This window comes from Dermacentor andersoni, chromosome 3, assembly GCF_023375885.2.
Source record: "Dermacentor andersoni chromosome 3, qqDerAnde1_hic_scaffold, whole genome shotgun sequence".
NCBI lineage: Eukaryota > Metazoa > Arthropoda > Arachnida > Ixodida > Ixodidae > Dermacentor > Dermacentor andersoni.
In genome coordinates this window covers 135,468,111-135,490,761 of record NC_092816.1, presented here as the reverse complement: position 1 = coordinate 135,490,761, position 22,651 = coordinate 135,468,111, and the positions used below count along the sequence as shown (strand labels likewise).

The window sequence follows — 22,651 nt, the reverse complement described above, 5'->3', positions numbered from 1 at the left end:
GCTCCTTACTCACATGATATGGCCCCCCGTGACTTCTGGATGTTTCCCAAAATCAAGAGGCCATTGAAAGGAGCGCTATTTTAGACAAGAGAGGACATTATGGCTGCAACGACAGCTGAGATAAATTCCATTCCGAAAGAGGCCTTCTCGGAATGCTTCCAACAATGGAAGCACTGCTGGGAGAAGTGTGTGGAGTCCCAAGGAGACTACTTTGAGGGTTATTAGGTTTCCAACGCTCCATTTATGCCAGTTTTCTTTTTCTTCGGCCAATGGTTTGATACCTTTCTAAGAGACCTCCTATACTCATAAGTTCGTTCCTGGAAACATGTTGCGACATTTTTGTATCGCGCTATGCGTCCTTCAACTCGGTCGCTTGTTCGTTTCAGTAAAGTGCAGATTATTATATGCAACTTAATGTTCTTGTCTTAAAATTAATTATTTGATCCTGTTTCAAACACCACTGAACTGTACGCCAGTGCGGTCCTCTTTTTTTTTCATCTATGTGTTTACGATACACTATTAGAAGCGGAGCCACCTAATTATATCTTGGCAACGCAAGGACCGCTTGTTAGCCAAAAAAAAGAAGGCCCCGCTAACAAAATCTGGTAGCAGATGCTACCTACCTTTGTCAATACCACCTATAGTTCGTAAACTAACTACCCGTGCTGGCCGTATGCGCCACACCTACTTAGAGCAGTAAATGCAAGTACCAGCACTGTTACTATAGAGTCGAAGTAAAATTTGTGATCAGCCATTATCAGCATTTCTTCAGTACATAATGCTACCTTTTGTCTCAGAGTGCAATTGTGACCCTGTTTTCTTCGTCTGTGAGTCGTCGGAGCAATACACGTAGTAGAACGTTTAGAAAAGAACAAAATCTGCACTGTTTTCTAGGCAGTGTACATAAGAATAGCGCATTCCCATTTCTTGCGTTTCCCAAGAATGTTTCCTTGCGTTTTGCATACACGCTTAGTAGACTGCAGAACCTATCTAGTCGGCATTATTATCCAAAGTTAACCCAGTCTGCTAGTAGTAAAGGTACACAAGCTCAATTACCGTGCATAATATACCAGGGAAGGCATATAGTTACTTGTGGTTACCTTTCGTCGCATTTTTAATTCTAGGAATAATTCTTGATTTTGAAACTGTGTGATGTGGCTACATTGAAACGCGCATGTATGAACAAGCTCTGCTATCAGGATACGTAGGCATTTCTGTTCAAACTAAATAACGGGGAATAGTATGATGCCAGTAACTGTACACAACGTGCCACATTTCATATCTTTTCATCTTTATTATGAGTGCTTGTTTGTTTTAAACAAGAATGGAAGACGCATATATTAGTTATTCAACTATGTCATTCGATATTGTTGTGAGCAGTGTCTTTACGCAATGGATGATCAGGGTTAAGATGTGCCATCTCCTGAAACCTACAGCTAGAAACAAGCTCACCACTTTAGCTTGTCATCCGAAATAATGCGGCGCAGCAAGCGCATTCATACTTTGCAATATAAATTACACAGGCACTAACGAAATGCTTAACGGAAATTACTAAGAGAAGCCCTCTTACGATTAATAATACTAGAGTGCATTACTACGGGGCTGTTGGCAATTGTGGCAAAGGCTCCGAAGTGCGCCTACAAGATGGAATCATACCGACGCCAAGGGACGTGTTGAAAATCAGAGGGAAAGGACGCATTCTAGTGAGCCCTAGCTTGTCTGTGTCCATACTATCCACCAGAGCACGGATAATGTGAGCAAGGCAAGATGAAAAAAAGGAAAGGAAACATGGCGCCGTGAATGATTCAGGAACCGAATTGCTGCTCTTGGCAGCAAAACACTGATTGCGGCCCTCGATGCCCGTCTCTCGCCACCACCATAAACTGTGGAATTTCCACTGGTGGCAATGCGAACGCATACCTTTACCTAGGATAATGCAATAATTTGAATACTAAACAAAAAGAAGAAGTTGAGGCAGCACGAGAGTCTCAATGCCTGCAAGAAAATATCGATAACCAAGCACTGAAGAGAGCGGCTTCTTCAAGTTAGCCAGGCGGAAGCAATATAAACGCCAATTTCGAGAGTGCGATGCAAAGCAGATCCGCCTGTGACCAGGCTATCAAACCGGACCCACAGCTAGTTATCCTACCGGTCTTTCCATTTGTCCATACATGCGCGATAACCACACGTGGACTCCTGAGTTAATTGACTTTCAATGTGCGTTGTCTGTGTCGCGACGTCAGCGGCGAGTCACACGTGGCGTCACCCGGCGTATGAAATCCGCCGCGTATCCGGACAAGCATTCCCAGCGTGATATATGAGAAAAAAAAAAGTTACAAAGAGAGGAGACAAACGTCAGAGAAAAATGAGTGCGTCACTGGGGGTGTCTCCGGAAGGCGAATTTTGGTCCGCCTGTAAACAAATGTATCAAATCTCTGGGTGGTCACAGCTAAGGGCCACCCTTTGCTTGTAAGGAGAGCGCTCATGTCGGATGGCAACCACTTCTGCGCCACTCTGTTCCCCGAACACGTCCGCTGCGAATCAGCAAAAAAAAAGAGAATTAAAAGCATAAAAGGCATTAGGAATGCAGAGAGCCACACAAGGCATGCCGTCGAATCGCGTACGTGTGCCGGAGAGAGATGTAAGGAGAGAGACATTAAAACCGGGAATGGTACGCGGGGACACGTGAACCGGGAGAAGAGACTTGTGTTGAGCCATTGCAGGAGCGCATTCCTCAAGGACGTTCGCGGCGTGACGGACGAGTGGCGAAATACGGCCGGGGTGGAGGGGGAACCGACCAGATACATACATAGGCCGGCGAACCCGCACCATGAAACGAACCGTCGAACGCGTCGCGGGCTGACTAGCACTGCGAACATGGAAGCCAACGTTTGCATCGCCGTGGTTGTCTTAGCTATGAGCCTTTTGACGTCCAATGGTGAGCTCTAACCTCTTTCTGTAATGCTTTAGAGCTATATATTTAAAGCACGAAAAAAAAAACAGCGCCATTCGTCTTACCAGTTATTATGCTACATGTAGGTGGGTACTACAAGTGCAGGAGTGATTCTGGAATCAGTTGGAGCTTTCTTGCTTCTCGTTAGCGCTGGAATTGGCGCTTATAGAAGACGTCTATAGATAGAAAGAAAGTCTCGTCTATTGGGCCGTGCCTTCGTGTCTATTAGAGTGAAGACAGCTTGCCAGTTGTCATGACATTAAAAAATTATGGGGTTTAACGTGCCAAAACCACTTTCTGTTTATGAGGCACGCCGTAGTGGAGGACTCCGGAAATTTCGACCACCTGGGGATCTTTAACGTGCACGTAAATCTAAGTACACGGGTGTTTTCGCATTTCGCCCCCTTCGAAATGCGGCCGCCGTGGCCGGGATTCGATCCCGCGACCTCGTGCTCAGTAGCCCAACACCATAGCCACTGAGCAACCACGGCGGGTTGTCATGACATTCGGGAAGTGTTCCTGTAGGCATCTTAGAGAAATGCCTGATGATTTCACAGCTATTTCAGTCCACGGCAAAATTGAGGCGACTAACGTGATGCCCGAAGAACTGTAATGGGAAATTTAAGAGCACCCGTATGACTTTGTGGAGCTTCGAAAAGCAAGTAGTCAGGCTGAAGCTCGCAGGTTTCCCGGTACCGCTTTTTACCAGCATCGCCGAAAACCTCGCAACAAGCCCTAAAGGAAAGCAATAGGCCGTCACTCAGTCTGAGAAACGCTCACGGCAAAAGGTTGCGGTTATCCCATATGTGCACCAGGTTGCGCATAATCTCAAAAAGGTGGTCAGCAGGGCAGGCGTTAGGTTGCTGTTCATTGCCAGAAATAGGTTTGGTAGCCTGCGCCATCAAGTCAATCGGGAGACCGAGAACAACAAAAAAAAGTTGTAAAAAGCAGCACAGACAGAGGTCTGTTGGTGACTGTTGCGAGTGTATGGTTTACAAGATTCCTCTTTCATGCAAGCGTTTTTGTATCGGTCAAACGGGATGGTGCATCAATGACCGCATGCGCGAACACTCAAGCAAATTTCAAAAAGGAGCAAGGGATAGCCAGTTATCACTGCATTGCAATGAATGCGGCTGCAAGCCGTCTCTTAAAGATGCGACCTACCTCTCCAAATACCGCGATGACCACGCACGTCTAATTTCCTAAGCTTTCCACATTCCTGTTAGCGGAGAAGCATGTGTAAGCCTTCCCTCTATTTCCCTCCTTCCGAAGGGGATTGCCTTCCTATCGCATTAATGGCATTTTCCCCCTGCGCATGCTGAATTCTGTTGATTCTGTCCTTTGAGATAGCGGCGGAGTATATATATGCTGACTGAAAGAATAAAGACACCTGGTTGTTAGTCAGCGCTGGTGTCTGTGTGCCTCTCCTCGTCCTGTTGTTTAGCGCTGTTTTACTGCTTGTAACACATGTAACGTTTAAGAGTCAAAACTAAAAAGAATATAGTAATGTTCAGAAAAGTTAGAAGTTAAGAGCAAAGGTATTGCTCCTATAATTTCTAGCTGCCTGTGTTAACAAACTAGCTCTCTACGTAATGTCCTTGTAAAGTTTAAACAATACTATTTAGCCTATATATTTGTTTATGCAAGACATCTTGACTCGAGTATAATTTCCAGAGCATGCATATCTGGACCAATCGGATAATCAAAAAGACAGAACACAACGCCATACTATAGTTTCATTCGTGAAACTTCAAGACGTGATAGTTCCTGGGTAAACTGCTATATTTCTCTACCATGGGACTCATATGATTATTCCACGGTCTCTGTATAGAGATACGCATGTTTTCCAACGTATGCAAAGAGTGCCGTCCCTAAGATAAATTCTTTCCACAGTTTTTCCAGTGTAAAACCTATGTAGGTATTTTCTTAGCGCACTGGAGTAAAGTATTTTGTTTCGCACGGACCAATACTTAACGAAACATTTCTCCTAACCTAGGGTACCTGCTGTGTGGCACCGCACCAACCAGGGTAAAACAGAACGCGGATGGCACCGCGCCATCTCCGCAAGCGTCACCTGTGCACTGGCCCTGGAATGCTGCCATCCACACAGTCGCCAAATTCCGGCCTGAACAGTACTGTGTCGGGGCGCTGATCAGCGACCAGCACGTGCTTACAGCAGCACACTGCGTCGAGTAAGTTACTCTATTTTTTTATAGGATAACTACTTCTACATAAAAATAAACTTGATATCATATATCCACGCACGCTTTTTTTTTCATTGCTTTCTGAGTAGGGAAGCGCGTATGATAGTGAATTTTGCAGTCTCAAGACCCACCTACATATTTTTTGCCATGTTTTCTTTGAAGAGGAACATCCTGTAACATCTTGCTTGAAAAAAAAAACAATTTATGTTGAATACATCTTTCCTTTTTTTTCTTGCTGCGACGAAATGAATTGCAATTAAGCGCTTATAGCTACTCCATTTTCATTGCGCCGCCTTCTGTTTAAGTATAACATACTTGTATTTAATTACAATCTGAAAGTTGTGTTGTAAGCGCCAGCATGCTTTCAATCAAAATCTGTTGTCGACAGAGATGGGGCCTACGAGCAGCTTCAGAACTTCATCATGTCTCTCCAGCTAGATGTATAATTCCCATATTGTGTGAATTTGAAAGGGAGCTTGAAGACACCTGATCGCTTTCGGCAGTCGCTTCATATTTCAAAACGTCCTTTCTGGCTCTCGGCGATAAAGGCTGTTTATTGCTACCTACAGTGGAGGATTTCCATGTTGTAATTTACGCTGAAATACATTTATAACGACCTGATCAATGTGCCACGAATTGAACTATATTTTTACGAGCCCGTTCCACTCTGCTAAAGAATCGCAAAAAAGTTTCACTTGACCAGCAGCATAATGTGTAGTTTAGCGACGCCGCTCTCCGGTGACGCTGACAAATACAAAATAAAATAATTTTTGCTGTGAAGGTTCATTGGCGCAGATTTTGCGTACTGATTCAACATTCCTCGTCAGCGATATTCAATTGCCTTTGAGAAATATTTGGTGTACTATTTCCGCTATTACTTCTTTAAATGTGTTCAGAAGGAAGCGCGCCAATAATGTCGCGCAAGAAAATCGCGCACAGATTACCTTTGTGAAGTAAGACTACAGAGGTTCACAATCTCGAGGGTGCGGTGGAAAAAGTATTAACCCGCTTTTTAAAGTGAAGCTTTATATGGCTCGGCGAAACGAAAATCCGTATGTCCGCGCGTGTGTACAGAAGACTATCATCCTCATCAATGGCTCGAGCGTCGTCGTTTCCTTCCACAGCTAGCTGCCTTCGGCCAACTTGGGCTGCACATGCCACCGGCGGCGAGTGCTTTGCACGCGCTGCTTACGTTGCGGCTCATCATTCCTGCGTAGAATTTCACTTCTCTCATGCCGTTGTAATGGGGAGGCCGCGTTTTCGGGAGTATGAGCGATTGCTTAAGGGGGTACGAGCCATTCAATGTCTTACATGAGAGAGAGAGAGAGAGAACAACTTTATTGAAAATGCCTGCAGAGTCGGTTAGGCTCCCTCCACGCAGGGAGCACAAGCTTTTACCGCGACGCGGCCACTACGTCAGTCTCGTACGTTGTGCTCCTCGAGGTCTTGGTCCCTGGCTACTTCCGCGGGTCCGAGAGAGCCGCCGCCCCCTTCCTGGGTGTGCTGCCCCCCTTCTCCTCGGTTTCGCGCTGTCGCTGCCTCTCTAGAGCTGCCGAGACCTGCTGGACGGCCTTGAGTTGTGTCTCTTGATCATAGCTCCTTGTTGCAGCCTGTAGCTGCGGTGGGATCGTCGTCTTCTCGCTGGCTTCTCGCGGATTTACGCTACAGTCCCAAAAGATGTGAGCCACGGTGGCTCTCTCCTTCGCGCACAGTCTGCACACGTAACTAGCGTACATGCTCGGACACACGTGCTTAGCTTGCACCGGGGTGAGCAGGGACCCCGTCTCTAACTGTCTGTATAACACTGCCTCCATCCGGGTAAGCCCTTGGTGAGGTGGCGGCATAGTCTGTCTGTTCAGTCTGTACCACTTCACTATTTCGTTGAAGGTGGTCATCTTGTCCTTGGCACTGCACCGCGACCAACACTCCGAGTCGGCCGTGCTTGCAGCGCGCGGTTGGTTATTCCTCGCACGGCCGAGTAGGCCGTCTCGTTGTGGTTCACGTTCCCGCGTTCCGACAAGTCACTGCCCATGTGGGACGGAAACCACTTGATCCCCACAGCATTTTTGCGTCCGATGTCTTCGGCTTTGCGCAGTATGCGCGCGGCCTCACTACATACCCTACCCTTGACGTAGTTCTTCACTGCCGTCCAAGAGTCACACAACACTGTAGTTCATCCGGGGTCGGAGACGGCCATGGCGATGGTCACCTCCTCCGCCCGGTGCGCTTCTCGAGTCCGAACGCTCGCCGTTGTCTTCGTTGCACCCGTCGATGCCCCGACAGCCAATACCGTGTATGCGTCGCTGCTCCCTCGATACTCCGCCGCGTCCACGTAGACGGCGCCTTCTTCTCTGGCGTGGAGGTTCACGAGAGCCCTGGCCCTCGCCAACCTACGCTGCTTGTTGTGCTCGGGGTTCACGTTCCTCGGGACGATGACCAGATTTAATTTTTAAGAATCGCAAGCAGCAACCGCGCGCAGATGCTGCTAACCACGCCGCCGAGCAAACTCGAGATACCGAATGCAAGCGACAACGGCGGACTGCGGGCATACTGTCACTGATCTCGTTCTCTCCGTCGCAGCCGAACATGTGTGCAATCTTATTAAGAAACGCGAAAACCCAACCAATAATTGAGAAAGACTTCAATGAACCTTCCTGTTTAACCCAGTGATAAACACCGCGGCCGCGCATTTCAGCTTCGCTGGTTAACCATATCTACGGAGGGCTTGGGTGGCGATTTATTTATTCGCTTTTTTTATTCTTACGGCTCCGACTTATAAGTCCAACTTTGAAAATGCGAAGAGTATTTTTAAGTAGGATACAAAGATCTCTTGGCCGTTGGTGGCACAGCAAGGATGCTTTAAGGATATGACGGGTAGGATAAATGTGGCGTTCAACATCATAGTTTTATTTGTTACATATGCAAGAGCTATCTGAATATGCCTTTTTTTTTGCAGAGCGCAACACAACATTCAGTGTTCTTTTTTTTTCTGCACATTTTTTTAAGGATTGCATATGACAGCTAGCACAATTCTAACCCTTAATCTACATTACTTGATAAGGTTGCCATTACTTCTACAAGAAATCAAAATGTTAAATTGAATAAAGGAATTATTATAATTAACCGTTTAATTATTTATTTCACGCTACACATTTCAGTCTACGAATTATAGGCGCTGAGTTCGCACAGCGTATCCACTTGGAATGCATTATCTGGAGAGCACCAGTGCCGAGATATTAATTTTCGAAGTGTCTGACAAAATGCGTTGGCGTCCAATTTACGTTTCTATTAAACGGCTGTTCAGTACATTGAAACACAAAAGTAGCTGGAACACCAATGCATTTCAACGGGCACGTTGAAAATTAATATCTCTGAACTGGTGCTCTCCAGAGACTTCGTTCCAAGTAAACACGCTGCGCGAACTCAGCGGGAGATTAAAGTATGTGACGTAAAGTAATTATTTAAAACGTTAATTAGCGTAATTACATTATTATTCAATATACCAATTCCATTTCTCGTAAAAATAATGATCTCCTCATCGAGTGATTGAGCCCAAGGGTTAGAATTGTGCAACCTGCCATAGGTAACCTTTAAAAAATTTGCTGCAGCTAAAAAAAAAAAACCTGTATACGGTGACACAATCTGGATCAATTTTGGTCCAAAAGCCTTGTCTTAATAATGAATAGTGCTGAGTGATTCAAACGCTCGACTGGAACCACATATATACAGATGCCACCTCGTATGCCACCTGTGGTTCTAGAAAACCGGAGCTTATGCATGTGGTATACGATGAGCTTGGGCGTTTGTGAGCCATGGTGACTGCATTCGGCCCCACAGCGATAACTCAGCGATCACAGGTGGCGCTACAAGCTACGGCCGACTTGCTATCGCAATGTCACGTAAGAATCGCTCACACTCAGCGCATCTCTTGACGCTCCAAGAAAATTACTTACTTTTTCCATCTGTTTCAGCAAACGAACCAGCGATGGAATAAGGATTCACTTGGGCTCCTGGCGGCGAAGCGCACTCGATAAGGGCGAACTCGCAATGCCCGTGAAGGAAATGTGCATTCACCAAAATTTCTCCGGAAGCGTAAGTGAATGAGCATTTCAATACGCTTTTATATTCCCGAAATCATCTACAATGTTGCTTCATTAGTGGAAAGAAGAAGTTGCTCACCTATAAATTTGGTGCATGTAGAGAGTGCTCACCTTTGTAAGAGATAAAAAATATTCTTTGGGAAAGAAAGTTTTTGCTAATACAGAGGCAGTATGACATACAACTGTTCCATTCGGTCTCCATGCCAGTCTCCTGACGTAAAATTTCCGCAACCATGGTAGCAAGCATAGGGCGGTGACCCGCCGTGTTGTTTGAACAGCTCAACCAAACGATTTCCTCGCTTATAGAACGTCCCATTTGTTTTGCTTGAAAACAAATAGCATTGCCTACATTGACCGGTATTTCTTATATAATTGTTTGACAAGAGGCGATGAACGCGCACAAGGGGAGGGTGTTTCGGTGAGTCCGTACTAATGCAGGGAAAGCAGATGACCGGATGAGGAGGGCGGTGCCGTCGTCGGTGATTGGTACGCTTTCTCTTGCTTAGCGTGTGCTGGACGTTAGAAAATTGCGGCAGCTTGCAACGAAGTGTTAAAACTTTTGTTGAAAAAAAATTTATCCTCCGCGAAGAAGATTTGGTAGAGGCACGTCATATACATGCCGAAAGTGCTCGACAATTGTATGCTGCCATCCAGAAAAAAATTATTATACGCAGACAAATCCACTCTCTCCGGCTGCCATACTTTATTAGTTTTGAAGCAGGGCCAGTATGGCTACTCCGAAGAAAAAATTCAGCTTTGTTAGGCATGTTAACGCATCCAGTGCGTACATGTCACTTTGACGTGGTGAGTGTTTGAGATTTTATGATGTGGAGTGTCTGGCATGTGAAGCGGACACTGCCCAAAAAATTGTGACTGAAAGCAAAGGGCTAATGGCGGAAAAGGGGTACAATCACAAATATTTCTTTTTCTTCAGCCGAATCATGCGTAATCAGTGTGATCACGTCATATCAGATGGGGAGTATTTCCGGCTTTCGTGACGTCGCGTCAACGACGTCAGGTAAAGTAGGGCTGGTGCGAAAAAAATTTAGTCAGCTCGCGGATTTCCAGAAACAGATTGGAATAAATTTAGGTTGTAGCGCTCAGGATTTAAATGTTTCACCGCAAGCTGTCCATCCGCTAGTGCTTAAGCTTCCGGCACTAGTCACAAAATGAGGACTATGTATACTTTAATTTCAAAAAAGACAAGCTCGGCGAACATATACTACACGTTCCCAACACTAATCACTGCTCCTAAAACGGCGCGACATGATTCTTTATACGGCAGAAAGAAATAGCATAACTTCTTTTTGTGTGTCATTAAAGGCACAGGACAACATAGATACGCCTAAGTGGCATTATTCTGAGAATGCTTAAAACTTTCCTGGTTCATGTATTTTCCTAGAAAACTTTAACATCGAATACAGCATGAACTTCATCAGCGACGATAGCTCGTCAGCACAGTGCATGCAATGATAGTATTGTGGCAACAGCCTTTGCCGTCGCCGCTTGACGCGCACACTGAGTGCTTCCAGATGCAGTGCCCGAACAGAGACTTCTTTACAATAAAGGAATAGTGGAGTATGCAGCTTTAATTTGGCTTCTTTTTCAAGAAGCAAGGAGTACAAATTGAAGGTGCGTGTTATGACCTGTGTTTCGGCTCTCACAAAGCTTGATGTTGTACCAGAGCAGCGTGTGAGGTACATTGCAATACTATACAATACAATACGATTTATTTCCGTCAATACATTCAGGTGGGGGAGGTGTGAAAAATGTAAAAGCGCCCTAACGAGCTTCCCACATCCGTTACAGCAGAGAGCGGACGGACGACGATTGCCATTCTCATTGCGAATTACAAAGGAAGTGCTGTTCAACTTGAACAGTATCAGAAGAGGCTTATTTGCGGCTCCTTATGCAAGGGCACAGCGACCGGGAATGGAGAGACAGCCCGCAGCACTGTCCAAAACGACGGCAGCAATCAACAGCGCGAGCCGAGACGAGCCGCGTATTGGCGATGTGGCTGGGCCGCGAGACGCGTCTTCTTTTTCACAATCGCCCCCCCCCCCCCACCCCACCCCTGGACAAAAAGAGCCATCCTGACGCCTGAAGAATCGCGAGGCAGAGGGTCGTGGTAGGGCTTGAGATGCGAGACGTGGACAATGTCACGTCCATGCCGGCGCAAGTCGTCAGGTGGTGACAATGGCTCAATGAGAAAATTGACCGGTGATGTTCGCTCCAAGGCTCGGTAAGGCCCTTCGAATTTTGGGACGAGTTTCGAGGAAAGCCCCGGCGTTTGGAAAGAGACAGACAGCCATACAAGAAAGCCTAGAGCGTAAGTGGTGTTTGAAAGTGAGTCGATGCAGTTTTCTTTATGGCGCTGCTGTTTCTCTCCCGTAAAGGAGCGCTCTAGCTGGCGGCTTTCTTCGGCTTGTCGGGCGATGTCGGACACAGGTAGACACTCGGAGGCGTCAGGACGGTATGGAAGGAGCGTGTCGATGGTATGCGTAGGATCGCGGCATACGGGAGGAAAAAAGGTCAAAATACCGTAGTGGCCTGGATCGCGGTATTGTACGCGAACGTGATGAATGGAAGGATCCAGTCCCAGTTACCATGATCAGATGCCACGTACATCGAGAGCATATCATGAATTGTGCGGTTAATCGCTCCGTGAGCCCGTTAGTCTGGGGATGGTATGCCGGGCTTGTCCGATGAATAATGTGGCATTCCGAAAGCAAACCTTCGACGACTTCGGAGAGGAATGCGCGACCTCGATCGCTGAGGAGTTCTCGAGGTGCGCCGTTTCCAAGGATGAAGCGATGTAGGACGAAAGAGGCTACATCCCGCGCTGTAGCACTTGGTAAAGCATCAGTTTCGGCGTAGCGTGTCAACTGGTCAACAGCAACTACGATCCACCGATTGCCGTCTGGTGTCATAGGAAGCGGGCCGTATAGGTCGATGCCGACGCGATCAGAGGGTGTGACAGGGCATGTGGGTGGCTGCAAGACACCAGACGGGCGTAAAGGAGGTGATTTGAGGCGTTGAAAGTTAAAACAGCCCCGAACAAACTTTTGTGCAAAATTGTACATGCCGCGCCAGTAGTAGTGGTGGTGGCGAATTCGTTCGTATGTCTTGAAAACTCCGGCGTGGCCACACTGCGGATCGTTGTGGAAAGAAGCACAGATTTCTGACGTTAAGCTGCGGGGAATCACCAGAAGCCACCGACGGCCTTCAGGAGCATAACTGCGTCGGTGGAGCAGTTGGTCACGAATGGCAAAATGAACTGCTTGGCATCGGAGGGTTCGGGATACGGGGATGGTCGATGATCCAGATAGATAGTCGAAAAGAGAAGCGATCCATGGGTCACGACGTTGTGCGGTGGCAAAGGAGTCCATGTAGAGATATGACTCGGAGTGTGCGCAAGTTGTTCCACAGGCCGAGTACGGAGGTAAAGGGGAACGAGACAGGGCGTCCGCGTGTGAGTGTGGGCGCCCGCTATAGTATACGACGCGAATGTTGTACTCCTGTATGCGTAGTGCCCAATGGGCTAGACGGCCAGCGGGATCTTACAAGTTTGCGAGTCTACATAGCGCGTGGTGATCTGTGACCAAGTCAAATGGGCAGCCGTACAGGTATGGCCGGAACTTGCCAAGTGCCCATACTAAAGCCAAGCGCTCTTTTTCGGTCACGTTGTAATTGGCCTCAGGCTTCGTCAGCGTGCGACTCGCACAGGCGACTACGTATTCGGGGTAGCCAGGTTTTCGTAGGGCGAGGACGGCGCTGAGACCGAGCCCACTGGCGTCTGTATGTACCTCAGTTGCAGCTGACGGGTGGAAATGGCGAAGAATAGGTGGGGAGGTGAGAAGACGACGCAGCGTTGCAAAGGCGGAGTCACCTGCAGGGGACCAGGAGGAAAGGGTGGCGTCACCGCGTAGAAGCTGTCATTGGCGCCATTATCGATGCGAAATTCCGAACATAGCGTAGGAAATATGAGCCTAGGCCCACAAAGCTTCGAAGTTCTTTGATGGCGTTAGGCTTCGGAAACTCAGCTACTGCTCGAAGTTTTGCAAGATCGGGAAGGACGCCGTGCTTGGACACAACGTGCCCTAATATGGTGAGCTCTCGCGCGGCGAAGCGGCACTTTTTGAGGTTGAGTTGGAGGCCAGCGTTCATTAGACAGGTTAAAACATGTCTAAGGCGGAGCAGGTGAGTCGGAAAATCAGGCGAGAAAGCCACGACATCGTCGAAGTAACACATACAGGTAGACCACTTGAGGCCTCGCAGCGTGTTGTCCATGAGTCGTTCAAACGTGGCACGGGCGTTACAAAGCCCGAAAGGCATCACGTTAAATACATATATGCTGTCAGGCGTAATAAATGCGGTTTTCTGGCGATCGGCCGTAGCCATCGGGACCTGCCAGTGCCCTGAACGCTAGTCGAGGGACGAGAAGAATTCTGCTCCTTGAAGATTGTCGAGGGCGTTGTCGATGCGCGGCAAAGGATAGACGTCTTTGCGCGTTACCTTATTTAACCGACAGTAGTCGACGCAAAAGCGAATAGACAACGCGAGCCGAGACGAGCCGCGCGTTGGCGATGCGGCTGTGCCGCGAGACGCGTCTTCTTCTTGACAAGTATATTATAATAGCGAAAAACAATGGTATATCACCTTGAGGAGTACAAGAAAAGAAAAAAAAAAGACGAAGTATACGGCTAGTTTGTACTTTAGAAGTAGTATTTCGACGTCTAAACACAATCAGACAAGAGGTGTACCACAGGGTTCCGTTCTTTTCCCTATATTGTTTAACATTTTGCTATGCACCATTCTTTTGTCTCCGGAAGTTTATGTTTATATTTATGCGGACGATATCGCATATTTTTCCTCCGCAAGCACTTTACATTCTCTTCAACAGTCGTTGCAAAATTACTTAAGAATGCTGGAGACATGTCTAGAGAGATTAAGTATGTCACTAAATATTAGCAAAAGTTCGGTCTTAGTATTTCCATTAACTGCACAAGGTCATATATCTTTGCAATACCGACAGGAAATCATTCCTCAAGTTGATGAAGTCAGATACCTTGGTGTTATTTACGATGGCAAACTCACCTGGCGCAGTCACATTGAACATATTAAAACAAAGGCAGAACGAGCCGTAGCTATGCTTCTCCGGCTCAACCACTGCCGCTCTGGACTACGCAGGGACACATTATGGTTATTTATAAAATGTATGTTCGGCCCATATTGAAATTTGGCTGCGTAATATTTGCGGGTAGCCCCGCGTACAAAATTAAACCTATCATACTTTTAGAAAGAGAAGCTCTACGGTCATGCCTAGGGCTTCCTAGATTTGTTGCCAACGCTGTTTTATATCAGGAAGCTCATATACTCACCCTAGATTGCAGATTCCGCATGCTTACTGTTCACACATTTTTTAAAAATTTATGAGTTTTCAAAAAGACGTACGCAATATGCTTTTATCACTGAACCATCTGAGTTTTTTCAGGTATCGTGGTCAAGATTCCACAGTCCTCATATATTATTAGTGCAAGCAAAGTTACAACAATTAGACGTGTCCATACGACAAGTTTGTCATTGAAATGATGACCTAACAGACTTCGAAATTGAGTTCGAGGACATATTTCCGAATCATGCTAAACTGTTACCAAGACGAGATTTAATTAATATCTTACACGACCACCTACACTAACTAACCACTGAAAATGTAATAGGTACTGACGTTTCTGTGTGCAAAGAGAAGGCGGGAGTGGGGATCTTCTCTGAATCTCCCTTCTCCCTTCGCCTTCCCGATTTCACACCTATATTTCAAGCAGAATTATTAGCGATTATATTAGCGTTACGAAAACTCCCCCAAAGCGACCCATTAGCTGTTATTGTGGCCGACTCACTATCTGTATGTACAGCACTAACTGCATCTTTAGATACAAGAATTCAAAGAACATTTCGTTCGATGGTACCTCAGTACTTACGGAAAGTATGTTTGCTTTGGGTACGGGGACATCACGGGTTACACTTGAATGAAATGGCCGATTCACTCGCACGAGCATTCCTCAACGGCCCTATCACATCTGTTTTGCCGACATCAGCTTATGTTACCGCGGCTAGGTACAGAAATTTCGCTATATCCCAAAACTCTGCAACATCCATGCTAACACCGTCTTCTGATTTCCACCATCTTGGCTTCCCATGGAATAATAATTGGTGGCCTTCAAGACAATTGGAAGTTTATTTTACAAAAGTGAGATGTCGTATACCTCCTATAAATATTTACTTACACAGGTCTGGTCTCGCTATGTCCCCTCTATGTTCTTTTTGCAGTGCACCTGAAACTATCCAACATTATTTTCTCTCCTGCCGCCGCTTTATAAGACAAAGAAAACTATTAGTGCACTCATTCACCAAACTAGGGCTATCGCTAACCTTACCAACCATTCTTTCTTTTGGTGCGACCTCACTGGGATCCAGCCACAGGGATGCTTTTCTTGCAATTTACAATTTTATTAGAGATACAAAAAGAGTACCTTGCTGACTTTCTAAAATTATCAATATTTTCTATTATTTCATTTATTTACGTTATCTTATTTTATCAAAATTCTTAACAACATTTTCATCACAGGTCTAAATTACGCTCACACACGTCTCACGCTCCACAATGTAAATCTAGTTTGACTTTACTTCTAAGCATACGAAAAACCGCCTGCTTCTTGGCCAATCCCCGATAGTGGGTATGCGCCACTGTCTGGGACACAAGACACAAGACAAGATTATTGATAAGAGTATTACTTATAACGGAGAGTAATAACATTTGGATGCATTATATTTACCTAAGCGGCGCTGACGTGGCTAATCTCGTTTCCTCAACCTGAATTCACTTAGGGCCAAGTTACTGACGTTGCCTACATTATTGGGAGCTTCAGATATTTTGATTAATGCTTGCGGTAACTGATATCCTATTGTTTGGCATCCAAAATTTATTCTGACTGCTGGCAATAACGAGCGGGGTTTGTAGCGTTGTGGGTAAGGTGATTCAAGCAAATGCAGTGGAGCGAAATGGGAAATAGTTTTCAAGAGCCTTATTTGTACCATTCTATACGTGATTAATAGTTTACACGTTATACGAGCTAAGGGTGGTTATAATTCTTTGGGCTTTAATTATTTCTTCTGTTGAACGTCTCCATGATAAGTTCAAAGTAATGCGAAGAGCACGGTTCTCAAGGAAGGCTAGTTTTTGAAGGCTCATACAGTAGTCCCCTCATACCAATGTACTGTAAGTAGTGTGTAAGCAAACTGGAGCGTGATGTAGTAATAACTTTTTTTTGTGGCAAAGTACCTCTGCAACGTGACAAAACATATGGCGTGAGAACGTTTCAATGCTGTATGGTTTACGTGGTCGTGTCATTGAGTATGTTCTGAGAAAATTGCCCCACGTGATATAAACAATCTTACCCATTATATTTTATATGGATTATAATATAAATGACGGTGTTCTCTGCGTTTCTTATTGATGTGATGGAAATGTATTGCCTTAGGTTTATCGACATTAAATATAAGTGAATTTTCATACGACTAAAGTTGTTCTTGTCCTAGTAAAATGTTTGCAAGAACCGTTAAGTCACTGCAAGAATTTCCAGAAAGGAGCAAGTTTCTCACGCCAGCGTGAATTATAAAACGAGAATTAGAGCTCAAGTTAACGATGCCTTTATGGTATAGTGTGAAAAAATGTGGGTCTAGATTGATCTCTGGAGATAATCAACAGGAAACAATTCGCACTGTTGACTTGCATTTATTTATTTGTACATACTGCTGACTTGATGGCAATGTGAGTTCTATTGCAAGCAAGGCGTTGCTTTTTATTACGTAATACTTAAGCGTTTTCAACAAAATATTACTATTTATTCAGTCCAATGCTTTCGTAAAATCTAGAAATCACTCTAGTTCCATGTTCTTCGCTCAAAATTACTTATTATTCCTATGTTTTCGGTCTGGCAGTTCTTTTGATGGGTTCTCATGAAATTCATGCTGTTAGTTTGTAATAGCACTGTGTGTCTGTAGAAGCTGTTCAAATCGTTCCATAATGAACTTTCGAAATTCCAAACTCTTGCGACCTATTTTACGAATAGCCATGATTCTTGAAATCGTAATTTTGTTGGAAAATTTGCATTTCTACGTACTGACTATAAATATATTCGGAAGTCAATATTGCATCAATTACGGGCTTGAGCGGACGTATCTGTATTTCGTGTGCATAGCATGCAATGCCATTCTTTAGTTATAGGAGTGACTTAAACAACTTCCCTATGCAGTGATAGTGCTACCATCAGTTTTAAAGAATGCATCACCAAATAGACCAGCACCAAGTTTTATTGAATCATGCAAAATGCCTGAAGACAGAAGCAAGCTTCTTTATCAAGACTTTACTTCAAGAAGACTTTATCTAAGCCGTGATAACCATTATTTAACGGTTAGTAGAAGCTGTGCATCCCATATGGCATAGGCCCGATAGAGTCACAGAGGCATTGATAAAAAACGTGCACCGAAGATTAAGTCAAATTTTCATCGACGAGTTATTGAGCAAATTTTCCCAACAATTTCAAAGGATGATATTAGATAATCCCCATGGCTTTGCTGGGGCATTTGCACTTATATCGGGCAACGTGTAGGCCTCTATATAGCCTTTATTTTGGGTCATTGTCTTAACTCACAAATTTTGCTGAATCAAAATACATGTCCTGGCGCTCTTTGGCCTTAATTAGATGCACTTGCACCAATAAAACTTCAGTCATCATCATCATCACATTTATATCTGGCATTTCCATAGAAAATTGTTGGTGAATATCAGAATTAGCTGCAGTTTAGAAGATTTCAAAGAAATAGGGATGCATTGATATCTGAGTGTCTTCAAATTTGCATTCAAGCAACTGAGCTCAAAGTCCTAATGAAAAGAGTAACTAACAAACTTTAGTGATCGAGTACTCGGAAACCCACCTTATTAGTGGCGAAATATGTACCCCTCAATCGGAACTTCTTGAAAAAAAAAAAAGCGCCAAGTTCGCTATGCTTTAGCTTTTTCACGTTATATTTTGTAGTCTAAAAAGCGGCCTGTAGAACTGCGGAAACGTTTTATTATCCTTGTTATTTCAAGTAGACGCTGTTTCAGTAACCACTGTGATTATATTTCTGTAAAGTAAAAAAAGGTGATTAATGGCAAGACATTCATACCATCTCTAGGATAGTAACGTGTCATGCTTTCGTGATTGCACTTGGTCCTCTCGATTGCCAATGTGGAGCCTTGATTACTGCTGCTGCTTTAGCTGCGGCAACGCATATAATTCATCATTGGGCACCGGTGGAAAGACAGATTATTATTCTTTGCGTGGTAAATTCAGCACAAGTTATAGCACACAAGCTATTTCGTAGCGTGACATGGTTTGAAAGAAAAAAAAAAGCATTCGAGAAAGTATGTTACTCTTCTTTTCTAGCTACTACACCTTCGAGTATTCTTCAACAATCCCCTCATATGAATTTCTTTTGCCTACTTAAACTGTCCCCTCGTCTTACATTAAGCGTTCCGATGACATCGTGGATTATATTTACCAGAAGCTTTGCTTGATTATACGGAGCGAAGCAGCCAACGTTTCATGTGTCTATGCATAGTAAATCTATATGTATCTTCATGCAAAATCTGTTGTTAAGTTGCGCTCGTGTTTTCTGGTATTTTTTTCTGAGTCGTTATAGATATGAGGCCAAGAAGCTCAGTTTACTGCTATACAATTTACAATTCTCACCTTACTACTTTAACTTTCATATTCCTGGTCTATAATGAACATAACATTGACTATAAGTAAAGCCCTTTATCTTTGAAATATTCGAGCAAATTTGTGTATCTTACCAAAATATTGCCCCAAAATCCCCATTAGTCGCCACGCGAAGCATATGGGTATCAGGGCCTTTTTGGCATACGATAGATCACTAAAACCAGTCTTGGATCATGTCCGTTATTGATATTCTTTATTTTTGCCACAGACCAACGACATCGCCGTCATAACGCTTGCACGGCCTGTGAACTTCACGAGTGCTATTAGGCCAGTTTGCCTTCCTTACCGCAAAGAAACTTTCCCAACAGACTCGGAAGCCTACACTGCGGGTTGGACAGCAAGACCAAGTATGCTATCAGTTTTGTTCCCTCTATACTTTGTTGAAAGCATGGCAACTGTCAACTAGGCTTGCCCTAACCATTTCATGATAGAGCTATTGATTGTGTGACGGCAGAGATAGTAGCTTTCTTTAACAACAGTTCGTTTACATGATATCGTCTTTTCTGAATGGTAAAATTGTCGTCAACCCTAATGTACCGGGATGTTAGAAAGGACCAAGACGAATTTTCTCTGAACGACGAAACTTTATTTCAGAGGACATCCGTATAGGGGTTCTTTGTAGATTCGTGCTACATTCGCGTCGAAGCCCCAATTTTCCCTTTCATGATACTTTTTCTGACATGCGGTATTCCGCAGAACCGATTTGCGATATGGTTATTGTGATGTCGTTGACAATAGGAAGAGGCCCAGTATATGGGATGAAGAAACGACTATCTAAGGCAGATCAAGATCACGCATTAGCATCATGATTGTGCTGATTGAACCAGAAAAAATTAAACTCTGTTCCAGAAATACCTAACCAAATTTTAATACGGCAACTAGAACATTTGCAGCGCTAGCTTTCGTTGACTGCGGCTGTCTATTCCCAAACATATATATCTACGTTGTATTGTTTCTAGTGGCTGACAAAGCAGAAAAAATAGTCCTGTTTAAAAAAAAACAGCTTTATTTTGTGCTGTGGATAGGAATACAAAGGCAATCCCTCATCGGAGCATTTTTCTTCACAGTTTTCATACTTGAAATGCGTCGCACTTACGATAACCTTCACAGGTCGCAATTGTACTGCATTTGAGACATGTACTTGTTGTATAACAAAGCTTAACCAGCACTCATGGACAATCGCCCTTGCTTATTTTTCGTTGCACAGGAAAGGCACACCGTCGCACGAGAAGATCGCTGCAGGAGTTAAAGCTGACCCTACTTAACAAGAACAAATGCTTGAAATATTTTGATATCACCCTCTCCGAAGATGTACTGTGTGCGCCGCATGATGGGGGATCACTTTGCGAGGTAAGGATCTCGAAATTTGGGCCTGATTTACAATTGGGGCTCTTGATTTTACTCCTTGTAGTTTCTTGCCATTTAATTTTAATGATGGAGAAGGGAATGTCACAAATATTTAACGCGTTTCGGTGCGTTAAGAAAATCCTTAGCAGACACTTCTACAAAAGAGTATATTTTTGAGATTCCTATCACTAATCCACCTAACAAGAGTGTTTGCACAGTGTGCATATATTGAACAGGCTGAAAAGCCAATAAACTTTCGAAGGAATGGTAACACACGATTGCCAGACACAAGACTGCCGTTGTAGCGCTCGGTACTTTTCATTTTCCTACTATATAATAACGACCAGCTCTGTGCAGCTCCCAAACACCTTCAGTAGCTTCGAAGTTGTTCTGCTGAGGTACGATGCTCGAATTTTGTTTGTGGCAGCAAAGTAACCTTGGAGCCGGAATGATAACATATCAAGTATAATAAGGTTCAGGTCGAAGAACCACTAGTTAAGCCGCACCTTCACCACTGCGGGGTCCCAGAACTCATGATTTTGCTCTCGGACGTAACGTCAGATAATTTTTTTGTCTGTGACGGATCACCAATATTATAGCTGACTCATTTACATCTAAACTGCTTACTGTCGGACCAAAAAAAATTGAACCTCCGTAAACGTGTTTCTGTGCCAGCATCGCTCCTGATTCATCAGGACCTCATTTCTTCACATAGAAACACTTTCGAGTTTCCTAATAGCACACAATGCTCCGGTTTTGCACTTGTGTGATTCAAGACTTCTCTTTATCTTTTGCAGGGAGACAGCGGCGCACCTATTGTGCAAAACATTGGCGGCCACTGGTTCTTGCAGGGTGTCCTTTCAGGCGGCCCTCCCACCTGTGGAGACTCGACGCTGCCTATGGTCTTCACGCGCGTTGCTAGCTTTATGGACAACTTCATCCATCCTTATTTAAGTGCCAAGAGCCGCGACGCGAAGACTAAATTTTGCATACTCAAATGACAAGACCAAGGCCGTCAGAAGCAACCAAACTATTCGCGGTCCCACAGGTTACAATTTCCTAAGCGTTTGAATTACCACTTTTTCACAGGTTCATTGTGTCATCATTATTTATGTCGCAAAATTCATAATCACCATGAACTGCCGAAACGCACGATTCTGTTTCTTCATTTATGGGAACAGTGAAAAGCTCCATAACACTTGGTTTTCTAGTCGAGCAATCATGTTTTTTTTCTTTTATTTCGTCGTAAAATTCCCTCTAGGGGGTGAATTTTTGCTTATATAACCGAAATATGCACATGCGTTCTTTCATTGATTATAAATCAGAGCCAACTTTTACAAGACACTTTTAGTATTCCCTAGAATATCTGAGGAACAAAATAAAGAGAGAGAGAGGAGCGAAGTGTTGACCACATAAAATTACCATGTAATTTACTGTATAGTTTACTATCTAATTACTATGTTCGATTACGGTGTCAGAGCACATGTTATACCACTGCAATCATTCAGTATGTCGCTAAACGTCGCTAAAGACTAAGGAAGCCACCTTTCATTTTGCGGATTATAGAAATAAAGTGAATTATGAAAACGTATATGTGATGCTCTCTTTTCAATAGACTTGCCTCATCAGTTCCCTCTGGGAATTTTATAGTGCGCTTGGATTGTAAAACCTCAGTGAAAAGAATCACATGCACTCGAATTCCGATGCTTATACTGAGCATACTTGTTGAAAAACGTGATATTTCCAGAAAGACTATGGTTCTTGTAATCAATGCTGCAGCACGTTAGGCGTAACAAGAGCCCGTGGCACATAGGAGTGTGTGAGCAAGTGTAAAATGAAACCTGAAATAAACTGCGTCTTTCTTTATGTAAAGTAAAAAGTAATATTAAATTTGAGAAAATTGAAACAAATTTTTCCATGACTATATAGCAATCGGCGCAACTGTTCGTTCCATGGTGATGGTATACTACCTCCTATGTTTCAGTTGCTTCACTTTAAGTTTACCCGGCCTTAATAAACAGTCATGTGATATTTCGTGCGTTTCCATTTTGGAGGTCGGCTCCTAAAGCATACAGAAATTACCCGGCTGAGAAATGATAATGGAAACTCTAATTAAGAAATTCACCGATTAACAATAAAATGTTGTCTTTAGCAGACCTGTTACAAGCAGTGAAATCGAAGAAGAGTGGTGGTGAAGACATGTTTGCTCAGCATAAAGAATAA

At 44.3% G+C, this 22,651-nt stretch overlaps 1 protein-coding gene across 1 annotated transcript; it reads left to right on the top strand.

Moving 5' to 3' along the window:
• Window positions 1-1,987: 1,987 nt before the first annotated feature.
• LOC126525196 (chymotrypsinogen B-like) lies at window positions 1,988-22,019 on the top strand. The gene is made up of 6 exons (XM_050173241.3): window positions 1,988-2,938; window positions 4,950-5,145; window positions 9,129-9,249; window positions 19,290-19,428; window positions 20,289-20,431; window positions 21,226-22,019. The coding sequence occupies exons 1-6, from the start codon at window positions 2,485-2,487 to the stop codon at window positions 21,427-21,429; spliced, it is 1,257 nt and encodes a 418-aa protein (XP_050029198.2). The 5' UTR covers window positions 1,988-2,484; the 3' UTR covers window positions 21,430-22,019.
• Window positions 22,020-22,651: the final 632 nt, after the last annotated feature.